Source organism: Phascolarctos cinereus, unplaced genomic scaffold (assembly GCF_003287225.1).
Source record: "Phascolarctos cinereus isolate Bilbo 61053 unplaced genomic scaffold, phaCin_HiC Scaffold_7;HRSCAF=346, whole genome shotgun sequence".
Lineage (NCBI taxonomy): Eukaryota > Metazoa > Chordata > Mammalia > Diprotodontia > Phascolarctidae > Phascolarctos > Phascolarctos cinereus.
Window position 1 is genome coordinate 183,708,606 of NW_027556180.1, and position 23,720 is coordinate 183,732,325.

The window sequence follows — 23,720 nt, forward strand, 5'->3', positions numbered from 1 at the left end:
GTATATGTATATGTATACACACATATACATCAACATATATATAAATATATACACATACAGATTCATACACATATATGTAAGACTGTACTATTCACATTTCCACCCATCATCTGTTTCTCTGAAGGTGAATAGAATCTTCTTTCATAGGTTTGAGTCTTACTATGTTTTTCTAAATCAACCAGCTGATTATTTTCTATGGCCAGCAATATTCCAATCCAATCCCATCCTATCTGAGAGATTGTCTATGAAAGTTTTTTTCACTCCAATTTTCTGCGTTCCTTCTATTCTTGGCTGCATAGGTTTTCTTTATACAAGAAGATTTTAATTTAAAGTAATCAAAATTATCTTTTTTACATTTCAACAGTGCTTCTTAAGTCCAGGTAGGGGTGGTAGGAGATTGTGGGCAATCTTGAATACCAAGCAAAGGAGTTTGAACATTGCTCCCAAAGGAAGTGTTTTGTTTTGGTTGTTTTTTTTTTAATTTGAGCTGCTTGACCAGATTAGTATATGGAGATGCCAAAATACTACAAAAATTTTTTTATGGTATTTTATTTTTCCAATTATACATAAAGACAATTTTTTAAAAAAGATTTTGAGTTCCAAATTTTTCTCCCTCCTCTCATTCTTATCCCTTTCCTCTAAGTCCTGAAGACAGCAAGCAATCTGATAATAGGTTTTACATGCATATAGAGTATACTGTATATGTATAACTGTAATGTAATAATGTAAAAATTTCCCCATTAGTCATGTTGTGAAAGAAGAAGCAGAACAAAAGGAAAACACACACAATTACACATACATACACACAAATTCAAGTGAAAATAGTATGCTTCAATCAGCATTCAGACTCCATCAGTTTTTTCTCTGCATGTGGATAGCATTTTCCATCATGAGGATTTTGGAATTGTTTTGGATCATTGTATTGCTGACAATAGCTAAGTCAATCATAGCTGATCATCACACAGTGTTACTATTACTGTGTACAATATTCTCCTGGTTCTGCTCACCACTCAACACCAGTTGATGTAAGTCTTTCCAGGTTTTCCTGAAACCCACCTGCTCATTATTTCTTATAGCACAATAGTATTCCATTACTGATTCAAGCCATTCCCCAAATGATGGACCTCCCCTCAATTTCCAATTCTTTGCCACCACAAAAAGAGCAGTTATGTACAAGTAGATCCATTTCTGTTGTTAATTATTTCTTTGGTATACAGACCTAGTACTGGTATTGCTGGATCAAAGGTTATGCACAGTTAGATTTCCCTTTGGATATAGTTCCAAATTGGTCTCCAGAATGATTGGATCAGTTCACAACTCCACCAACAATGCATTAGTGTTCCAATTTTCCCACATCTTCTCCAACATTTATCAATTTCCTTTTTTTCGTCATATAAGCCAATCTGATAGGTGTGAGGTGGTACCTCAGAATTGTTTTAATTGCATTTCTCTAATCAGCTGTAATTTAAAGCATTTTTTCATATGACTATAGATGGCTCAGATTGTTTTGTCTGAAAACTTCCTGTTCATATCCTTTGACCATTTATCATTTAGCGAATGGCTTGTATTCTTATAAATTTGGCTCAGTTTCCCATATATTTGAGAGATGAGGCCTTTATAAGAGACGCTTTCTGTAAAAATTGTTTCTCAGCTTTCTGCTTTCCTTCCAGTCTTGGTTGCATTGGTTTTGTTTCTGCAAAGGCTTTTTAGTTGAGTATAATCAACATTATCCATTTTGCATTTTGTAACATCTCTTGTTTGGTCATGAATTTTTCCATGCTCCATAGATCTGATAGGTAAACTATTCCTTGCTCTCCTAATTTGCTTATGGTATCTCCCTTTATGTTTAAATCAGGTACCCATTTTGAACTTTTCTTAGTATATGGTGTGAGATGTTGGTTTATACCCAGTTTCTGCCACATTGTTTCCAGTTTTCCCACCATTTTTTGTTAAATAGTAAGTTCTTATCTCAGAATCTGGAGTCTTTATATAAATCAAATAATAGATTACTAGAGTCATTTAGTACCATGTTTTGTGTACCTCATCTGTTGCCCTGATTCACCATTCTATATCTTAGCCAGTGCCAAATAGTTTTGATGATTGCTGCTTCATAATATAGTTTTAGTTTTGGTAGGGCTAGGCTACCTTCCTTTGCATTTTTTTTCCATTAATTCCTGTGATATTCTTGACCTTTTTTTCTTCCAGATGAATTTTATTATTTTTTCTAGGTCTATAAAATACTTTTTTGGTAGTTTGCTATGGCACTCAATAAGTAAATTGATTTAGGTAGAATTGTAATTTTATTATATTAGCTTACCTATGAGCAATGATATTTTTCCAAATGTTTAGATCTGACTTTACTCCTGTGAAAAATGTTTTGTAATTGTGTTCATAAAATACCTGGGCTTGTCTTGTCAGGTAGACTCCCAAATATTTTATTCTGTTTACAGTTATTTTAGTGGAATTTATCTTTTTAATTCTTGCTCTTGGGCTTTGTTGGTAATATATAGAAATGCTGATGATTTGTGTGGGTCTATTTTATATCCTGCAACTTTGCTAAAGCTGTTAATTATTTCAGTTAGTTTTTTAGTTGATCCTCTAGGATTCTCTAAGTATACCATCGTATCAACTGCAAAGAGTGATAGTTTTATTTCCTCATTGTCTATTCTAATACCTTCAATTTCTTTTTCTTCTCATTGCTAAATCTACCATTTCTAGTACAATATTGAATAATAGTGGGGATAATGGGCATACTTGCTTCACTCTTGGTCTTATTGGGAAGGTTTGTACCTTATCCCCATCATAGATAATGCTTGCTAATGGGATAGGTAGTACTTATTTTAAGAAAAGCTCCATTTTTTCCTATGTTTTGTAAAATGGATGTCAAAAGCTTTTTCTGCATCTAGTGAGATAATCATAGCATTTCTGTTGGTTTCGTTATTGATATGGTCAATTATGCTGATAGTTTTCCTAATATTGAACCTACCCAGCATTCTTGGTATGAATTCCACCTGGTCATAGCATATTATCCTGGTGATGTGTTGCTGTAATCTCTTTGCTAATATTTTATTTAAAAAATTGCATCAATATTCATTAGGGAAATTGGTCTATAATTTCCTTTCTCTGTTTTGGATCTTCCTAGTTTAGGTATCTGCATCATATTTGTGTCATAAAATTAATTTGGTAGGACTCCTTTGCCTATTTTCCCAAATAATTTACATAGTATTGGAATTGTTTGTTCTTTAAATGTTTGGTAGAATTCGTTTGTAAATCCAGATCTGGCCCCGGAGATTTTTCTTAGGGAGTTCATTGATGGCTTGTCCAACTCTTTTTTCTAAAATGAGATTATTTAAGTATTCTTTTTCCTCTTCTGTTAATCTGGGCAATTTGCATTTTTGTCAATATTCCTCTATTTCAGAGAGATTGTTGGATTTATTGGCATACAATTGGGTAAAATAGCTCCAAATTATTATTTTAATTTCCACTTCTTTGGTGGTGAATTCACTGTTTTCATTTTTATGCTGGTAGTTTGGTTTTCCTGTTTCTTCTTAAATCAAATTAACCAAAAGTTTACCTATTTTATTTGTTTTTTTTTTCATAAAATCAACTCTTAGTTTTATTTACTAGTTTTTTACTTTCAATTTTATTAATCTCTCCTTTGATTTTCAGGATTTCTAATTTGGTGTTTTTTCTTTTCCTAGTATTTGAAGTTGCATACTCAATTCATTGATCTGTTCTTTCTCTATTTTATTAATTTAAGCATTTCGAAATAAAAAAAATAATTCCCATAAGTATTGATTTGGCTGTATCCCATAAATTTTGGTATGTTGTCTCATTGTTGCCATTCTCTATGATTAAATCATTGATTGTTTCTATGATTTGTTATTTGACCCACCCATTCTTTTTTTTTTGTAATTTTTAAATTCATTTTAAACTTAAATACGAAATGAGGAAAGAAAAAAAAAGAACATTGGCATGTACACAGCAGAACATAAGAGAGGATCTAATATAAAACAATAAATTTCCATTTCAAGAAAACCTATATAATAAACACTACACATTATTTTCTAAGCTACCTTGGTTTTCTTTGCTTCTTTATAGGTTTTCTTTTGTTTTCTGCTGTGTACTTTTTACTTTCTTCCCCCTCTCTCATACTCCACCCCCTGCCCTGAAGAATGCTACAATAAAATGTGGAGATATATACATATATATATATATATATATATATATATACATATATATATATGATATATATGTATATATATATATGTATATATGTATATATATATATATATATATATACACACACACACACACATACATATATATATACACACATATCTCCACATATATATATATATATATGTGTATGTGTATACATATATATTATATATATATACATATATATACACACATATCTATATGCATATTTCCACTTGTCATCTCTTTCTCAGGAGGTGAATTGCATCTTCCTTCATAGGTCCAAGTCTTTCTATGCTTTTCTAAATCAATCTACATCATTTCCTACCTCACAGCAATATTTTGACCCAATCACATCCTATCAGAGAGATTGTCTATGAAAGATCACCCCCCACCCCTATCAATTTTCTGCATTCCTTCTATTCTTGGCTACACTGGTATTATTTGTGCCAGAAAATCTTAAATAATAATCAAAATTGTTCATTTTATACTTCAACAATGCTCTCACCTTATATTATAATTTAAGCTTTGATATTGCTGAATCAGTTTCCTTTACATCTTTTCCCCCCCCCTGGTTTCTTGGATATCCCTGACCTTTTCCTGTTTCAAATGAAGTTTTTCATTATTTTTTATAAGTCAATAAAATAGTTTTTTTAGGAATTTAATTGGAATGACATTGAATAAATAGATTAGTTAGATCAATTATCTTTTTTTATTATGTTGGTTTTACCTATTCATAGACAATAAATATTACTTCAATTATTTAGTTCTGACTTTATTTGTAAGAAAAGTTGTATTTATATTTATATAGGTCCTGTGTCTGTTTTGGCAGATATACTATCAAATAAATTATGTGGCTATTTTATGTGGTCTAAAACAATATTGAACAATACTGCTGACACATAGTGTAGTTTCCCTGTTTTTCTGCTTTGATTAAATCTATTTTAGCTTTAACTTTGTCTGAGCTAATGATCATTACCTTATTTTTATATAATAAATTCTACTATTTATACAATAAATTCTCCTTGTGCCCTTTATTTTATCTTTGTGTGTTTCTCTCATTTTTGTAGTGTTTCCTAAAACCAACATGGTGTTGAATTAAAATTTTTAACCTGCTGTCCATTTCTGTGTTTTATGGGTAATCTCATCCCATTCACATTCTATGTTGTAATTACTTGTGTATTTTATTTTATTTTATTCTTTTTTAGTGAGGCAATTGGACTTAAGCAGCTTGCTCACAGTTACGTAGCTATTAAGTGTCAAGTATCTGAGGCCACATTTGAACTCAGGTCCTCCTGACTTTAGGACTGTACCTCTATCCACTGCGCCACTTAGCTGCCCCTGTATATTTTCTAACTTCCTATTTTCCCTCACTATCTATCTCACCCTATTTATTTTATCCCTTCTCACTCCTCTGCTTTACTTCATCCCAGTACCTTGCCCTTCTATTCCTTAACCTCCCTACCCCTCCAAGAGTCACTCCCTTATTCTCTCCCACCATCTTATCTACTTGCCCTCTTCTTTCTCCATTTGAAGACTTTTATACCCTTCTGGATATTTGTTTTGTTCCCTCTTTAACCCATTCTTTTTTGTAATTTTCTTGATTTTCTTGGATTGCTCTTATTTATTTTTCTTAATCTTCCTCAGTTTCTCTTATTTAATTTTTAAGTTCCTGTGGTGGCTACAAACTATAGCTGTCCTCTCTGCCCTGGAACAGAAACCAGAGACTGTGCTGTCACAACCAACAGAATCCCCAGCCCTCATTACTGCACTCACCACGTGTGAGAGTTAGCACTCTTTCATCCCTGTAGCCACAGGCTGGGGTGTGTCTGGTCATCACAGCTGTGCTCAGCATCCCTCAACAGTGGAGGGTCCCTCAGTCCTTTCCCACTCAGCAGTCAGACCCTGACACCATCTGCAGAATGAAAGTTTTTAAGGCTGAGGCTGACTCTCAACCTAGCACGTACATGGCTTTTGTTTGTTGATTCCTCAGAGTAGGTCTGGAAGTGTTTGCACTTCACTCAGGCTATGCAGGCTCTTTTTTTGATCATGGCTTTCAGGTAATCTAATAATTCTGACATTGTCTTTCCTGGATCTGTTTTCCAGATCAATTGTTTTTCCATTGAGGTATTTTACATTTTTTTCTATTTTTGTTTTGTTCCTTTGACTTTATTCGATTCTTGATGTCTCATAATTAACTTCCACTTGTCCAATTGTACTTTTTAAAGAATTATTTTCATCGGTAACTTTTTGTACCTCCTTTTCCATTTGTTCCATTGTGCTTTTTTTCTGATTTATTAATTTATTTAGTTTTAGTTTTCAACATTCACTTCCACAAGATTTTGAGTTCCAGATTTTCTCCCCATCTCATCCCTCCCTCTACCCCAAGGTGGCACGCATTCTGAATACCCTTTCCCTTAATCTGCCCTCCCTTCTATCTCTCCCCCCTTGTCTTATTCTCTTCCCTTTCAATTTTCCTGTACAGCAGGATAGATTTCTATACCTCATTTCCTATATATCTTATTTCCCAGTTGCATGCAAAGATAATTTTTTTTACATTTGTTTTTAAAACTTTGGGTTCCAAATTTTCTCCCTTGCTTTATCCCCACCCACCCTCATTGAAAAGGCAAACAACTCAATACAGGTTATACTTGTGTATAACATAAAAAATACTTCCATAGTAGTCATATGAAAAACTAACTATATTTCCCTTCATCCTACCCTGCCCCCCCATTTATTCTATTCTCTCTTTTGACCCTGTACCTCCTTAGAAGACTTTGCATCTGATTACCTCTCCCCCAATCTGCCATCCCCTCTATCACACCCCTGCTCTCTTATCCCATTGTTCCCTATTTTCTTGTAGGGTAAGATAGATTTCCATACCTAATTGAGCATGTATGTTATTCCCTTTTTAAGCCAAAATCCTATAAGAATAAGATTCACTTATTCCCTCTCACCTCCCCCCTTCCCCTCTACTGTAAAAGCCTTTTCTTATCTGCTTTATGTGAGATAATTTACCCCATTCTACCTCTCCCTTTCTCCTCCCAGTATAATCCTCTCTCACCCCTTAATTTTATTCTCCAGATATCACCCATTCCTCTTCAACTCACCCTGTCATCTGTCTGTCTGTCTGTCTGTCTGTCTATCTATCTATCTATCTATCTATCTATCTATCTATCTATCTATCATCTATCTATCTATCTATCTATCTATCTATCTATCTATCTATCTATCTATCTATTTATCTATCCATCTATCCATCTATCAATCTATATTTATACATACATATAATTGTTTTCCCTCCAACTACCCTAATACTGATAAAGGTCTCATGAGTTACAAATAGCATCTGCATCATCATGCAGGAATGTAAACAGTTCAACCTTAATAAGTCTCTTATGATTTCTCTTTCCTGTTTACTTCTTCATGTTCCACTTGAGTCTTGTATTTGAAAGTCAGATTCTCTATTCAGCTCTGGTCTTTTCATCAAGAATGCTTGAAAGTCCTCTATTTCACTGAACATCCATTTTTCCCCCTGAAGGATTATACTCAGTTTTGCTTTGTAGGTGATTCTTGGATGTAACCCTATGTCCTTTGCACTTGGGAATATTCTATCCCATGCTCTGTGGCCCTTTAGTGTAGAATCTGCTAAATCTCATGTTATCCTGATTGTTTCCACAATACTTGAATTGTTTCTTTCTGGCTGCTTGCAATATTTTCTCCTTGACCTGGGAACTCTGGAATTTGGCTACAATATTCCTAGGAGTTTTCCTTTGGGGATCTCTTTCAGGAGGAGATCGGTGGATTCTTTCAATTTCCATTTTGCCCTCTGTTTCTGGAATATCAGGGCAGTTTTCCTTTATAATTTCTTGAAAGATGACAATGTAGGCTCTTTTTTTTGATCATGGCTTCCAGATAGTCCAATAATTTTTAAATTCTCTCTCCTGGATCTATTTTGCAGGTCAGTTGTTTTTCCAATGAGATATTTCACATTGTTTTCTATTTTTTCATTCTTTTCATTTTGTTTTACAATATCTTGATTTCTCATAAAATCACTAGCTTCCAGTTGATCCATTCTAATTTTTAAGTCAGTGCTTTCTTCAGTAAGCTTTTGGACTTCCTCTTCCATTTGGGCAATTTTGCTTTTTAGGGCATTCTTCTCCTCATTGGCTTTTTGGAACTCTTTTGTCATTTGGGTTAGGCTATTTTTAAGATGTTATTTTCTTCAGTATTTTTTGGGTCTCCTTTAAAAAGGTATTGACTTGTTTTTCATGATTTTCTTGCATCACTTTCATTTCTCTTCCCAGTTTTTCTTCTACTTCTCATACTTGCTTCTCAAAATCCTTTTTGAGCTATTCCATGACCTGAAACCAATTCATATTTTTCTTGGAGGCTTTGGATGTAGGAGCTTTGACTTTGTTGTCTTCTTCTGGTTATATATTTTGATTTTCTTTGTCACCAAAGAAAGATTGTATGTTCTGACTTTTTTTGTGAGGTTTGCTCATGATCCCAGGCAATTACTTGAGTTATAAACTCTTTGTTAAGGTAGGGGTCTGCTTCCAGTGTGGAGAATGTACTGTCCCAAGCTTTGGGGGGGTTTTGTGCAGCTGTTTTCTAAGATATTTCTAGGGACCTGTAAATTTTCAGTTCTTCCAAGGTGGTATGATAAGGGGCAAGGTGTTTACTCCTTTCCTGGCCTGTGCTCTGCTCTATGAGTGACCTCTGCCTTGGAACTGTGAGGAGGATTTCCTCTTCATCACTACTACAAGCTCCACCACACCAGCACTCCTCCTGCCCCAGGACCACCACCCAGAACTGTGACCCAGATCCAAGCATGGGCAAAGCAAGAGATTCCTGCCTCAGCACAAGCAAAGAGATCCCTGTAATCCAACTCTGATCAGCCACTTGATTCCCCCTCAATCTGTGGGCCTGGAAGTTCTGGAAGCAACCACCACCCTAGGCTGTGCACAGGTACTGGCTCTGGGACAGAGTTTCTCTCTCACCTCAGTCACAGACTTTTCCTACTGACCTTCTAAGTTGTCTTTGGTGTTCATGGGTTGACAGGTCTGGAAACCACCACAGCTGCACGTGATTCAGTTCTCAGAGGGTTGCTGAGGCCTGTTTTGCCTGCACACCTACATTGAGTTGCATTCTTCTCCCTGCCTGGCACAATATACCTTTCTAATCAACCATTTAAGTTACATTGGGTTGGAAATTTATTTGGCTCTGTCTTTTTGTGGGCTGCTTTAGAATTTGTTTAGAACCATTTTTTAAAGGTCTTTGGAGGGGTTTGAGAGAAAGCTCAAGCAAGTCACTGCTTTTATTCCACCATCTTGGCTCCACCCCTCCCCATTGTGCTTTTTAAGGAGTTCTTTTCTTCAGTGGATTTTGGTACCTCTTTTTCCATTTGTGCAATTCCCCTTCCTAAGGAGTTTTCTTTTTCTAAGTTGGTGATTTTTTTCATTATTCTCTTGCATCACTCTTATTTCTTGTCCCAATTTTTCTTCTGCCTCTCTTATTTGATTTTTAAAATCCTTTTTGAGCTCTTCCAAGAGGACTTTTTGGGCTTGAGAACAATTCCTATTCCTCTTTGAAGCTTCATATGGAGGTGGGTTTTTTTTATCTTTTTTGAATTAATTTATTTTGGTTTTTTTGTTTTGTTTTTTTTGGTTTTTTTCTTTTTTGGTTTAGGCAGTGGGGTTAAGTGACTTGCCCAGGGTCACACAGCTAGTAAGTGTTATGTGTCTGAGGCTGGATTTGAACTCAGGTCCTCCTGAATCCAGGGCCAGTGCTGTATCCACTGCACCACCTAGCTATCTCTAAATTAATTTATTTTGAATTATCAACAATCACTTCCATAAGCTTTTGAGTTTTAAATTTTTTCCCTCCCTGCCTCCCTCTCCAAGACGGCATGCAATCTGATATAGGCTATATATATGTATACATTCCTATTAAACATATTTTCACATTAGTGATGTTGTAGGTAAGAATTAGAACCAATAGGAGGAACCACCAGAAAGAGGAAAGAAAACACAACAGAAGAAAAAAAAATAGCAAGTAGTATGCTCATCTGTACTCAAACTCCATAGTTCTTTCTTTGAATGTGGATAGCATTTTTCATCATGAAGCTTTAGGAGATGTCTTAGATCCTTGTATTTCAATGTTAGTTATTAGCACAATGTGGCTGTTACTGTGTACAACATTCTCTTGGTTCTGCTCATTTCACTCAGTATCAGACCATACAAGTCTTTCCAGATTTTTCTGAAGTCACTCTGTTCATGATTTCTTATAGCACAATAGTATTCCATTATATTCGTGCACCACAACTTATTCAGGCATTCCCAGATTGATGGGCATCCTCTCAATTTCCAATTCTTTGCCACCACACAGAGAGCTGCTATAAACATTTTTGTACACGTAGGTCTTTTTCCCATTTGTGTGATCTCTCTAGGATATAGCCCTAGAAATGCTATTGCTGGGTCAAAGGTTATGCACATTTTTATAGCTTTTTGGGCATAGTTCCAAATTGCTCAAACATTAGAAAGCATAGGAATAAATGGAATCTTCCTTGAAATAATAAATAACATCTACCTAAAACCTTGTGCACACATCATATGTAATGGGGACAAGCTAGAAGTATTTCAAATAAGATCAGGGGTGAAATAAGGATGCCCATTATCACCTCTTGTTCAGTATCGTACTGGAAACATTAGCTCTAGCAATAAGAGAAGAAAAGGAAATTGAAGGTGTTAGGATAGGCAAAGAAGAAGCAAAGCTATCACTCTTTGTAGATGATATGATGATGTAGTTAGAGAATCCTAGAGAATCAAGTAAAAAACTACTTGAAATAAACAACTTTAGCAAAGTTACAGGCAATAAAATAAATCTACATAAATTATCAGCATTTCCATATATTACCAGCAAAGCCCAACAGCAAAAGAGGGAAAGAGAAATTCCATTGAAAGTTACTGTAGACATTATAAAATATTTAGGAGTCTACCTCCCGAAAGAAACCTAGGAACTAAATGAACACAATTACAAGACACTTTTCACACAAATAAAGTCAGATCTAAATAACTGGAAAAACATCAGTTGTTCATGGGTAGGCTGAGCTAATATAATAAAAATGACAATTCTGCCTAAGCTAATTTACTTATTCAGTGCCATACCAATCAAAATACTAAAAAATTATTCTATAGAGTTAGAAAAGATAATAACAAGATTCATTTAGAAGAGCAAAAGGTGCAGAATATCAAAAGAACTAATGAAAAGAAATGCAGGGGAAGGTGGCCTAGCCATTCCAGATCTTAAATTGTATTATAAAGCAGCAATCACCAAAACTGCTTGGTACTGGCTAAGAAATAGAGTGGTGAATCAGTGGAATAGGTTAAGTATGCAAGGCACAGTGGTCAATGACTATAGTAATCTCTTATTTGATAGACACAGGGACCCCAGCTTCTGGAATAAGAACTCACTCTTTGACAAAAACTGCTTGGAAAACTGGAAAAGAGTATATCAGAAACTAGACATAGACCAAAATCTTACACCATATGCCAAAATAAAGTCAAAATGGGTTCATGATTTAGATATAAAGGCTGATACTGTAAGCAAACTGTGAGAGTAAGGAATAGTTTACCTATCAGATTTATGGAGAACAGAAGAATTCATGAACAAACAGGAGATAGAGAACATTACAATATGCAAAATGGATAACTTTGATTACATTAAATTGAAAGTTTTTGCAGAAACAAAGTGAATGCAACCAAGATTAGAAGGAAAGTAGAAAATTGGGTAAGAATTTTTATAACCAGTGTCTCTGATAAGGGCCTCATTTCTAAAGTATATAAAGAATTAAGTCAAATTTATAACAGTACAAGTCATTCCCCAATTGATAAATGGGCAAAGGATATGAACAGGCAGTTCTCAGATGGAGAAATTAAAGCCATCTATAGTCATATGAAACAATGCTCTGAATCACTATTGATTAGAGAAATGCGAATCAAAACAACTCTGAGGTACCACATCACACATATCAGATTGGCCAATGTGACAAAACAGGAAAATGATAAATGTTGGAGAAGATGTGGTAAAATTGGAACAATAATGCATTGTTGGTGGAGTTGTGAAACGATCCAGCCATTTTTGAAAATATGTAGGTGTTTTGACATTATTGTCCTCTTCCGAGTTTGTGTTTTGTAAAATTGTATTCCCTGTTGCTATAGTAGCTCTCTATGGTCAGAGCTCTTCTTTTAGCTCATTTTCTAGCCTATTTTGTGACTTTTAAAGTTGAGCTCTGCTCCTGGAGTATGGGAAGCACTGTCCCAAGTTTCTTGCACTGGGGTCCAGGGGCCTTTACATGGGCTTTTTATTTTTTTAAATTTCCATGGTCCATTCAATTAATATCATTCAAACACATATGGAAAAAATAACAATAGGTTCTATAGGCCTTGTTTAATTATCTGCAATATTAGGTAATGTTTTATGCCTAAAAAATCCTGAAGTTTTAGTAGGTACCTAACATGACAGAAACATACAAGCTGATAGAGATCTGAATGAGGGATCTAAGACTTCTTTTGTTTATACTCTACTTTAATGAGAGTATTTTTATTGTTGTTATTGTTATTTGTGAAGTTGTAATGAGGTACCACTTACTGAAGTGTTATTGTTAGTCATGGTTAGTTGTGTCTGATTCTTCATGATCCCACTTGGGGTTTTCCTGGCAAAGCTTCTGGAGACATTTGCCATTTCCTTCTCGAGCTCATTTTATAGTTGAGGAAACTGAGGTAACAGTATTAAATGACTTACCCAGAGTCACATAGCTAGTAAGTGAGTGAGGCCAAATTTGAACTCAAATCTTTCCTATGGCCTGGCACTCTATGCTATACACAATGATTAGTTTTTAAGCTAAGACTATTGTGCCACTCTGTATAGCATTTCAAAATGTATATAAAACCTTAAAAGTGTATGAAGACTTTTGGTACACCCTGCATTTCTTTTTCTTTTTTAAAAATTCAATTAATTAATTTATTTTTAGTTTTTAACATTCACTTCCACAAGGTTTTGAGTTCCAAATTTTCTCCCCATCTCTCTTCTCCCCCCCACCTCAAGATGACATGCATTCTGAGTACTTCTTTCCCTAATCTTCCTTCCCTTCTATTACCCCCCTACTTCTCTTATCCCTTTGCCCTTCTATTTTCCTGTGGGGCAGGATAAATTTCTATACCCCATTGCCTGTATATCTTATTTCCCAGTTAAAAACAATTTTTAATATTTGTTTTTCAAACTTGGGTTCCAAATTCTCCCCCTTCCTCCCTCCCCATCCACCATCATTGAGATGGCAAGCAAGTCAATACAGGTTATACATGCAAATCACTTCCATAATAGTCATGTTGTGAAAAACTAACTATATTTCCCTCCATCCTATCCCACCCCCCATTTATTCTATTCTTTACTTTGACTCTGTCCCTCCTCAGAAGTGTTTGCTTCTGATTACCCCCTCCCCCAATCTGCCCTCCTTCCTATCATCCCCCTGTCTTATCCCCTTCCCTCCTACTTTCCTGTAGGGTAAGATAGATTTCCATACCCAATTGGGTGTATATGTTATTCCCTCTTTAAACCAAATCTGATGAGAGTAAGATTAACTCATTCCTTCTCACCTCCCCTCTTTCCCCCTCCACTGTAAAAACTTTTTCTTCTCTGTTTTATGTGATAATTTACATAAATTTACATAAATGTGAGATAATTTACCCCATTCTACCACTCCCTTTCTTCTCCCAATATAATCCTCTCCACCCCTTAATTTTATATTTTAGGTATCATCGTTTCTTATTTAACTCGCTATGTGCCCTCTGTCTATATATAGTATGCTAATACTGAATAAGGTCTCATGAGTTACAAATATCATCTTCCCATGTAGGAATGTTAACAGTTCAACTTCAATAAGTCTGTTATGATTTCTCTTTCCTCTTTCCCTCTTCGTGTTTCTCTTGAGTCTTGTATTTGAAAGTCAAATTTTCTTTTCAGCTCTGGTCTTTTCATTAAAAATGCTTGAAATTCCTCTAACTGAATGTCCATTTTTTCCCCCTGAAGGATTATACTCAGTAGGTGATTCTTGATTGTAGTCCTAGCTCCTTTCACCTCCAGAACATCTTATTCCAAGCCCAGATCCTCTAATGTAGAAACTACTAAATTTCGTGTTATCCTGATTGTGTTTCCACAATACTTGAATTATTTCTTTCTGGCTGCTTGTGATATTTTCTTCTTGACCTGGGAACTCTGGAATATTCCTTGGAGTTTCTGATCCACCTTTCAGGAGGTGAATCAGTGGATTCTTTCAATTTCCATTTTGCCCTCTGGTTCTAGAATATCAGGGCAGTTTCCCTTGATAATTTCTTGAAAGATGACAATGTAGGCTCTTTTTTTGATCATGACTTTCAGATAGTCCAATAATTTTAAAATTCTCTCTCCTGGATCTATTTTCTAGGTCAGTTGTTTTTCCAGTGAGATATTTCACATTGTCTTCTATTTTTCCATTCTTTTGGTTTTGTTTTATAATTTCTTGATTTCTCATAGAGTCATTAGTTTCCATTTACTCCATTCTAATTTTTAGGAATTATTTTCTCCAGTGAGTCTTTGGATCTTCTCTTTTATTTGGCCAATTCTGCTTTTGAAGTCATTCTTCTCCTCATTGGCTTTCTCGCCTCTTTTACCAATTTAGTTAGTCTGTTTTTAAGGTGTTATTATTTGGGGTCTCCCTTAGCAAGTTGTTGACTCATTTTTCATGATTTTCTTGCATCACTCTCATCACTTCCAATTGTTTCTCTACTTATCTTATTTGTGTTTCAATATCCTTTTTGAGTTCTTCCATGGCCCGAGACCAATTCATATTTTTCTTGGGGGCTCTGGATGTAGGATCTTTGACTTTGTTGTCTTCTTCTGGTTGTAGGTTTTGATCTTCTTTGTCACCAAGGTAAGCTTCTATAGTCTGAATTGTTTGTTTGCATTGTTTGCTCATGTTCCCAGCCAATTACTTGACCTTTAAGCTCTCACTGCTTCCACTGTGGAGAATGTACTGTCCCAAGTTTCAGGAGTTTGTGCAGCTGTTTTCAGAGATATTTCTAGGGACCTGTATATTTTCAGTTCTTTCAAGGTGGTATGATCAAAGGTGAGGAGTTTACTCCTTTCCTGGCCTGTGCTCTGGTCTGTGAGTGACCACAAGTGCTCTTTTCTGCTTTGCAACTGTGAGGAAGGATTCCGTGTCCACCGCCACCACAAGCTCCAGCACGCCAGCACTCCTCTTCACCCCAGGACTGCCACCCAGCCCTACAACCCAGATCCAACCATGGGAAAAGCAAGAGAATCCTGCCTCAGTGCCAGCAAAGCAATCCCTACAGTCCTCCACTGATCAGCCACTGGATCCCCCCACTATCTATGTGTTGAGAGCTCTAGAATCAGCCCCCACCCAGGGGCTGCTCCAGGATTGGGGCTGGACCACACTTCTCTATCAGAGGTCAGACAGACCTTTCTTACTGACCTTCTAATTTTTCTTTGGTGTTTGTGGGTTGAGAAGTATGGAAACTGCTACAGCTCCTAGTGATTCAGTCTACTGAGGCCTGTTCCAGTTCACTGAGGCCTGGACACAAGTTGAACTATGCTCCTCTCTCAGCCTGGCACAAGAGACCTTTCCCATCAACCATCTAGGTTGTCTTGGGCTGGAAATTTGTTTCACTCTGTCTTTTTGTGGGTTCTCCTGCTCTAGAATTTGTTTAGAGCCATTTTAACAGTTATTTGGAGGTGTTTGGAGAAGAGCTCAAGCAAGTCACAGCTTTTATTCCATCATCTTGTAGATTGGCTTTCTGCCTAGAGTCCTGTAGGGCTGATGGCTTGCCCACTGTGCTGGGATGTACTGGCATATTCATACCTTGGGCTGAGGGTTCCATAGCTGGCATTTTGCCTTCTGTACTAGAGCTGGAGGTGTCACAGCTGTCTGGTTGTGCTGCTGGCCTGCTGAGTCAGGACCACAGGGCTTATCTGTGCTGTGTAAGAGCCTCATGATTGCTTGCCTGGACACTGCCTGCACTGGGCTACATTCTCCCTATTCCCAAGTGAGACAGACATTTCCTGAAGTTCTTCTAAGTTATCTTGGGCTGGAAAATTGTTTCACTCTGTCTTTTTGTTGGTTCTGTCACTCCAAAATTTGGTTAGAGGCTTGATTTAGTGTTGTCTCAAGAGAAACTGGGGAGAGCTCAGGCAGCTTCCCAGCTTTTCTCTGCCATCTTGGCTCCACCTAACTACAGAACTGTTTTTAAGGAAAGTACTTTTTAAACTACCTAGCCCTATGTAAATGTGAGCTAAGACAATAGTATTAATGATGATGATTATACTTCCTGTTGAGGCATTTGCTATACAGAAGGAATAAAAAAATAGATCTTGACATAGTTATTAAATTGTCCAAGATATTTCAAATAAAATTAATACTTTCCCCACCAAATCATAAAAAGTTTTCCCATTAATTATCATTGAACAATCTTCGTAAAATAAGTAAAACATAGTCTTGCAAAAGAAATTAATAAGGAAGTGATTTTATAGTGTATGTTCTGATTAAGCAAAAATTCTTTCTTATCTTTAAAAATCTAAAGATAATTGAATAAAGTTAACATCATACACAAATTGAATTTTAAATACAAACTTGTTTAAAATGTGAGATATTAATTATTTTGTTTTATTTTCTTTTTGGCCAAGCAGATGTAATGGTTTATACACAATTTTGTTTTGTTGTCTTTTTATTTTTCCTTGAAAACAACCAAGCTCCTTTTTCCACTTTGTCACAGCTGGTTACCAATCAATCTCAATTCACGGTACAGTGATGATAGCACATGTTGTCCGGGGGCCAAATCTGATTGGTTTGCATTTTTCAGCAGTGTTTCATATCAGAATAATATGTGTCTCTATGGCAGGGACTGTCAGCACACGATTGTACAACTGTCATTAATCAAAACTGGCAACAATGAATACATTCATAGAAGCCAGATTGCCAAATTTCACAATCAAAATCACCCAATTTTTATTAAAATTTCCTCACTAGTAATGTTTTTTCACCTGTTCTATCTTACTTTGTTGTTGTTAATTAAATGCAGATTCTAGCCATTACATGTAGACTATGAATAATATTATACCCCACTTGAATGTTTTATCTAAATGTGCTCCAGTTTCTTAATGTATTTCTCAACTCAATAAAGGAGACTGAAAAGCAGTTTAGGGTGAAATGTTATGTGTCCTAGAATCCTTAACAAACAAACAAAAAATTAACAGCTTTAGAAACCAACAAATGTATGTAATGTATATGTACAAGTATAATTATATATGTATGCAACATCATTAGCAGCATATTGCATTTACCTTTGCTATTATTGAGATAAACAATAGTAGTCATATAGTTAATATATACTTAGGAGGTATTGAACACAAATTTCTTGGTGATATGATGTTAAGTAAGTCATTCTTAAAATGAGAGAGAAGAGAGAGAAAGACAGAAAGAGAGAGACAGAGAGAGAATGAGAATTGAGGGGTGTACTGTAGCCAGTCCATATTGGTTTGAGAAAAGTGATTGTTAAATTTTAAGCACATACATGTATTTATATACACCTTAGAAACTGGGAAATACTACAAACAGGACTTTATTTTGTTATTGTTGATTGTCTAGACTTAAGAAAGAGATGACAAATGCTAATAATGCAGCTTAAACTAAAATATGTCTTACATTGTTTTCTTTTCCACAGAGCTAGGTTTCAACATTTACCAGCATATATGCATATAATATTTATATATTAAATTATATTTGAATATATTACAATAAGTAATATAAATAACTTTAAGTGGCATTAATGTATTTTGAACATTTTGTATCATTTATACACACTACTCACCCTTGTATATGAACATATTGTCTCCCATATTAGATTGTGAAGCTTATTAAAAGCAGATTGTTTTCAATTTTTTCTTTGTATTCTGAGTGATTAGTGCAGTACCTGGCACATAGCCATACTTACTAAATGCTTGTTGGCTTATTAATTAATTGATAATGTCCAAATATGGCATGAATATGCCAAAACAAATTATATTACATTAAAAGTTTTTTGACTATTTCATGATTCAGTGAAAATCTCATGACAATTACTGAGTAGTGTCATTCAACTTTACATTATTAATCATACAAATATATGTATTAGATGCAATCCCATTATACTATCCAAAAGAGAAGCTTTTGATTCCTAAAATCACATAGAATTATTATTCTGATTTAGATTTGACATCAAAGATGATTACACATTGAGGATTAAAAAGGCCATGAGCTCAGATGAGGGCTCCTATACATGTGTTGCGGAGAATCGGGTTGGAAGAGTGGAAGCATCGGCTACTCTCACTGTTAGAGGTAAGTGACTTAGTATTTCATAAACAACCTTAATCAGGAGACTAATGCTAACTAATTTGGTAAGTATGCATATTATGTAACTTTCATATTATGCTGTATACATTTTCCTCCTTATTTAAGACTTTTTACTCATCTGTTTTATGATTAGATTTAATTGTACATATTCTAATAAGTGATTTTTCATTAATTGAAATTAACTGAAATAACTATTCTCAGGTTTAATTTCATATTTAAAAGGACATTCCTTCAAACATTTTAAAGACATTTATTCATATTTAATGTGTAAGCTTATTTTATTTAAAATGAGAGTGTTAAAAGTAAATATGATGTTCCATTAACCACTGCTACCAATATTTAAATTAATTGCCATTATTCCTTCTATTTCAGCACTTACTATTAAGTTTTTTTTTTTTTTGCCATGGATCAATAGTTATAAATGTTTTTGCTTCTCTACATTCATAGTTAATTAATTGATCTCTGTATAAATTTTGAATATCATAAAATGTTAGAAGATGAAATAGACTTTTATGATGACTTTCACTTTTCAAAAGTCATGCATTATTCCTGTTGTAGAACATATTTATCAAGTCAGTGAAAATACTTATGAAGGAGAGAAAACATTATCATAAGTGCTTGACCTTAGAGTGAACTAGAATCAATTAACTGTCCCCTAGGTATAACCATTTGACCCATATAAGAAAAATTAAATATTCCAGGGTACCAAATGAGTGTCATTTAGACAGTTACAGTAAACACATTTATTTTCACATAACTTCACACAAAATTGAAAATATGTTTTTATCTCTCAATCACTCCTTGAAGTTTACTAATTGATGCCTTCTCCATTCATATTATTTGTGTTTAGGTAAAGGCGCCATCTAAAAGGTGGATATGACTTCATTCTTCTGGCCTAAGTTGTACTTATTCCCTATCCACTGAATCCCAGTCACATGTCTATGACCACTTTTTTCTCTTTGTGCATATTTGTATGCTCAAAGTCCTCAAGAAAGATGAAGAGAATATGGAGGTTCCTTTTTTTTTTTCTACACACAAGATATATAGTGGTAGTTCCAGTAGTAGCACTCCGGGCTGTTCAAAGAACTGAATGTGCCATTTCTATCTTTTTCTTTAGAACAGATAAGACTTTTTCTTCCTCTTGGAGGCTGAGACACAACCCTTTTTAAAATATGTTGAGCAATGTCATTCCCCATTAATCAGTACTGTTATTTTCATTCATTCAACTATTTTTCTCACCCTGTTGAAACCCAAATGTGGTAGTTGATCTAGGGAAAAAAAATAAACTATTTTCCTATAAGATTTTTTTGAGGGAATATATTTATGAAAAGCAACTGAGAAGGTACATTCTTCTTGCCTGTGCTTTTTTTTTTTTGCCATGCAAATGGCATAGATATCAGAATTTTTGATCTAGGAAATAAATTTTGGAGACCATATAGTCAAAATTTCTCCCTGTAGAGGCAAGGAAATTAAGATCCTAGAAATGATTTTCATACATGACTAGCTAGTGACAGATAAAAGACTAGAATTTAGTCTTTCTGAATTCTATTTCTACATCTAAAAATATACCCCACTCCCCCCCTTTTTAAAAAATGTCTAGTCAGTGTTTAATGCTTAGTTTATCTGAAGATTGCTTTTCTTTTTCTAGTCAGTCGTAAAAGTCTTTGTTGGAAAGCTTGACAAAACAATTTGGATGTCCTAATTATACACAAAGTAAATTTTTCTTCTTTAAATTATTGGAAAATAGAAAGATAACTAGCTTCCTATTTGGAAAATGTTTGCCAGTGAAATAAATGGTAAGAAAATATGAGCTGTTTATTTCTTTAAATAATCATTTAACATATAAAATGCTTGCGATGAAACCCTGGAGTCTAATTGCCATAGCATCTAATCACTTTTTGTTTTCTATTAGAAAATTTTAGAAATTAGTACCACATTTTACAAAACTTTTTTTTATTTGTATTAGCTAAATTTTACCCTATGCTATTAAATTACTGTAAAAGGAGATTTTATCTCTAAGGAGGAAAAAAAAACCCTTTTTATTTTACTTATTTTTTTTTAGTGCTAGCTATTCTTATTAAATTCTTATTAAATTACCTTTCCAAATGTTATTGTCCCATTGTTACAAAGTTTAATGTGAATGGAATGCTCATTTTGTTCCTAAGAATTCATCTACAACTAAGAGCTCCAAAATAAGAATAAGACAAAAATTTCCACAAATCTGTACTTACCAAAGTCCATAACTACATAAATAGAGTATATATTATTTTAACTTTAAATCTCAAGACATTTCAGATTCGTAGAATGTTTTGATTTTTTCTAGTGTAACATTGAGAAAGGTTAGCAAAGAAAAAAATGTCATTATCTTTATTTCCCTTTTTATACACGCAGTAGAATATTTGGTCTATAGGTTACAGGAATCAATTGACTAAAGAGGCCAACTTCCATTTCCATATGTTTAATTCAGGGACACAGTGCAATTTAATTTGCTGAATTTAAAAAAAAGGCAACCTGCTAGCATTCTCTGCAAAACAATGTTATGCAGCAAACATAAATATTTTTTCAGATAATCCATCTGCTAAAATATTATGATGAGGTTCATGTTAGACAACATGAGAAAAGGTAGTTTAATGTCCAAAAGGTAAGAATACCATTATTTTTAAATGTGGTTTTTAAAATGAACATTAGCATGAACACAACTAAAAATAGTTATGTTTTTTTCCCCCCTTTCCAATTGGAGCCTTATACTGTGCAAGATTAACTTTAGTCATAGATCTCCCAACATTAACATTAGTATGAAATTGTGGTTTCCTAGTATGGTCATTTCTGTTTGACTTCAAAACAAGTAATTAAATAATCCAATCAAACTGGTTATTTGATAGTATACATACACAATTTGGCTGAATTCCTCACTAATTTTGTTGGATCATTGGATCATAGATGAAGACTTAGAAGGGACACCAGTGATCATTAGTCCAACCTCCTCATTTTGACAATGAAGAAACTGAGGCCAAGAGAAGTTAGGTCACTTGTGCAAGGTCACAGGGTAGTAAGTATGAGAAGTTGGAGTCAAATGCATATCCTCTGATTCCAGAGCCAGTGCACTTTCCATTGGCTCATTTCGGTATGTAGATTGATTTCTCTTAGAATTAGTTTATCATCTTAATAAACATCAGAATCATGCCTGTGCTTTGAGAGCTTGTCTAAATTTAAGTGAAAATGAATTGATTTTATATTTTCAGTTCTTATTTTTTGCCTTCAGAGGGATGATGTATTGTAGTGTAGAGCGTACAAGTGCTTATAAAACACCGGAGAACCAAAAATGTTTGAAATTCAGAGTGAAATGAAAATGAAAAGGGTATGAAAATGAACAGATCAAAACTGACATGAACTGACATTCATAGTATACACTGGCAAAAAATGGAGGAATCCCATTGCTAAATCTCATAACCCCACACCAGCTATTTATATCACAATAGTAGTTATTTTTATTTGTGTTTAGAAAAAGTGAAAAGATAAATAAAAGGGCATTGGGTGAGAGCTGTTTTTTCTCCTCAGTGTTTTCTCTTCTGTTAAAATCAATCACCCACCATAGTCCATGAGTGTATTTATAACAGTGTTTCAAAATACCTTTTGAAATACAGAATTTATTGTTTGCTACTGAAATTGGCTTTAGTTATCCACTCTGAAGAAATAGGGAAGACTATCATGTGATTTGGAAATCCATACCATGTATAGCAAATGCTATCAAGTAAAATATTAAACATCTCTATATATGCCTAATAGAAAAAAAGAAAACCCAAACAGAAGCAAAACCCTCCCCACATTTTACTATAGAAATATTAATCCTATAAATAGATAATTCATTTTGGTCACATGTAGATTCAACTTCTGCATGGTACCATTAATTGTATACTAGTTTTTTCAAATTTAAAAAAATATACTTTGAAAGTATAAATGTTGCTAGGTACCTCTGTTTTCTCCTCAGAAGAGAAAGTAATGCCAATACACATTTGGAATGCTTGTACAGAATTATAACAGGTGATTCATTGATCAGTCATTTAAATTTTATTTAAATTTTCTAAAACTTCTTGAGATTGAGATTCTCTTAATATTCTTGTATTTTCATAATAGCAACAGCATCCTAGTAAGTAGCATTCTCAAGCAAAAAGTTTGTTGCATAATCATGGGATCATTTGTTGCAGTAGACATTTTATAGTCATTCTTAGTAAAAATAAGAATCAACTTATCAATCTTTCTTTTGCCACAACTCCCCAAAGTAACGAGTGATTTGGAAAGTATTGAATTAAAATCTGTATGGTAATCTCAACCTGTGTTATATTTTCATCAGTTGTTTCAGTTTCAGCGAATGAAAAATGATATGTTGTTATCAGTAAGTGAAAGTAGTGTCATCAGCTTTTCTGTGGCCCTCATAACATTTCTGACTGGCCATATTTAAAATTCAAATGATATTTAAATTAGACAGTGATTACTTCTTTTGTTACCATGGCCTTTGGTAGTCTTTAACTTGAATGAAATATTAACATCAAGTACCATAATATTTTGGTAGGACAATGCAGTTTCATTCTAAAGAGGCATTCATTGTGGTAAATGATCATCACATATAGGTTTATCCAAAATACCTACCAACTGATTCACTGCAACCATTTCTAAAATATCTCATGTATTTATTCTTTGAAAGCAAAAAGGTTACTTTAATTTTTTTTTTAAAGAAATAACCCAAAGCTCTGGTCACACTTAAATTTCTAAGTTTCAAATTCACTCTACTGTCCATTGTAACATTACTCATCATGCATTCTGACAATTTTCTTTTTTTTAATTTCTTTTTTATGTTCTCACCACACCATTGTAATGTCTACAGCTCGTCCTGTTGGTAAGTAACCATCCTTCTTCCATATAGCATGGCTTTATGCAGTGCTTCATATATCATGCAAGCAATATTTGATTGAATGAACTATATTAGTTCAACCATGCCATGTAATATTAACGTATTAGGTGAGGGTTTGGCCATCGAGAAAGCTGCTTTAACCCTTTCATCAATATCACTTTGGAT

At 34.3% G+C, this 23,720-nt stretch overlaps 1 protein-coding gene across 1 annotated transcript in view; it reads left to right on the forward strand.

The window, feature by feature from the left end:
• ROBO2 (roundabout guidance receptor 2) overlaps positions 1-23,720 on the forward strand; it is a 709,376-nt gene that overhangs the window by 521,064 nt on the left and 164,592 nt on the right. Inside the window, exons 6-7 of the mRNA XM_078147421.1 lie at positions 18,504-18,631; positions 23,529-23,540. Coding sequence (XP_078003547.1) covers positions 18,504-18,631; positions 23,529-23,540 — 140 coding nt within the window. The remainder of the gene's footprint in view (positions 1-18,503; positions 18,632-23,528; positions 23,541-23,720) is intronic.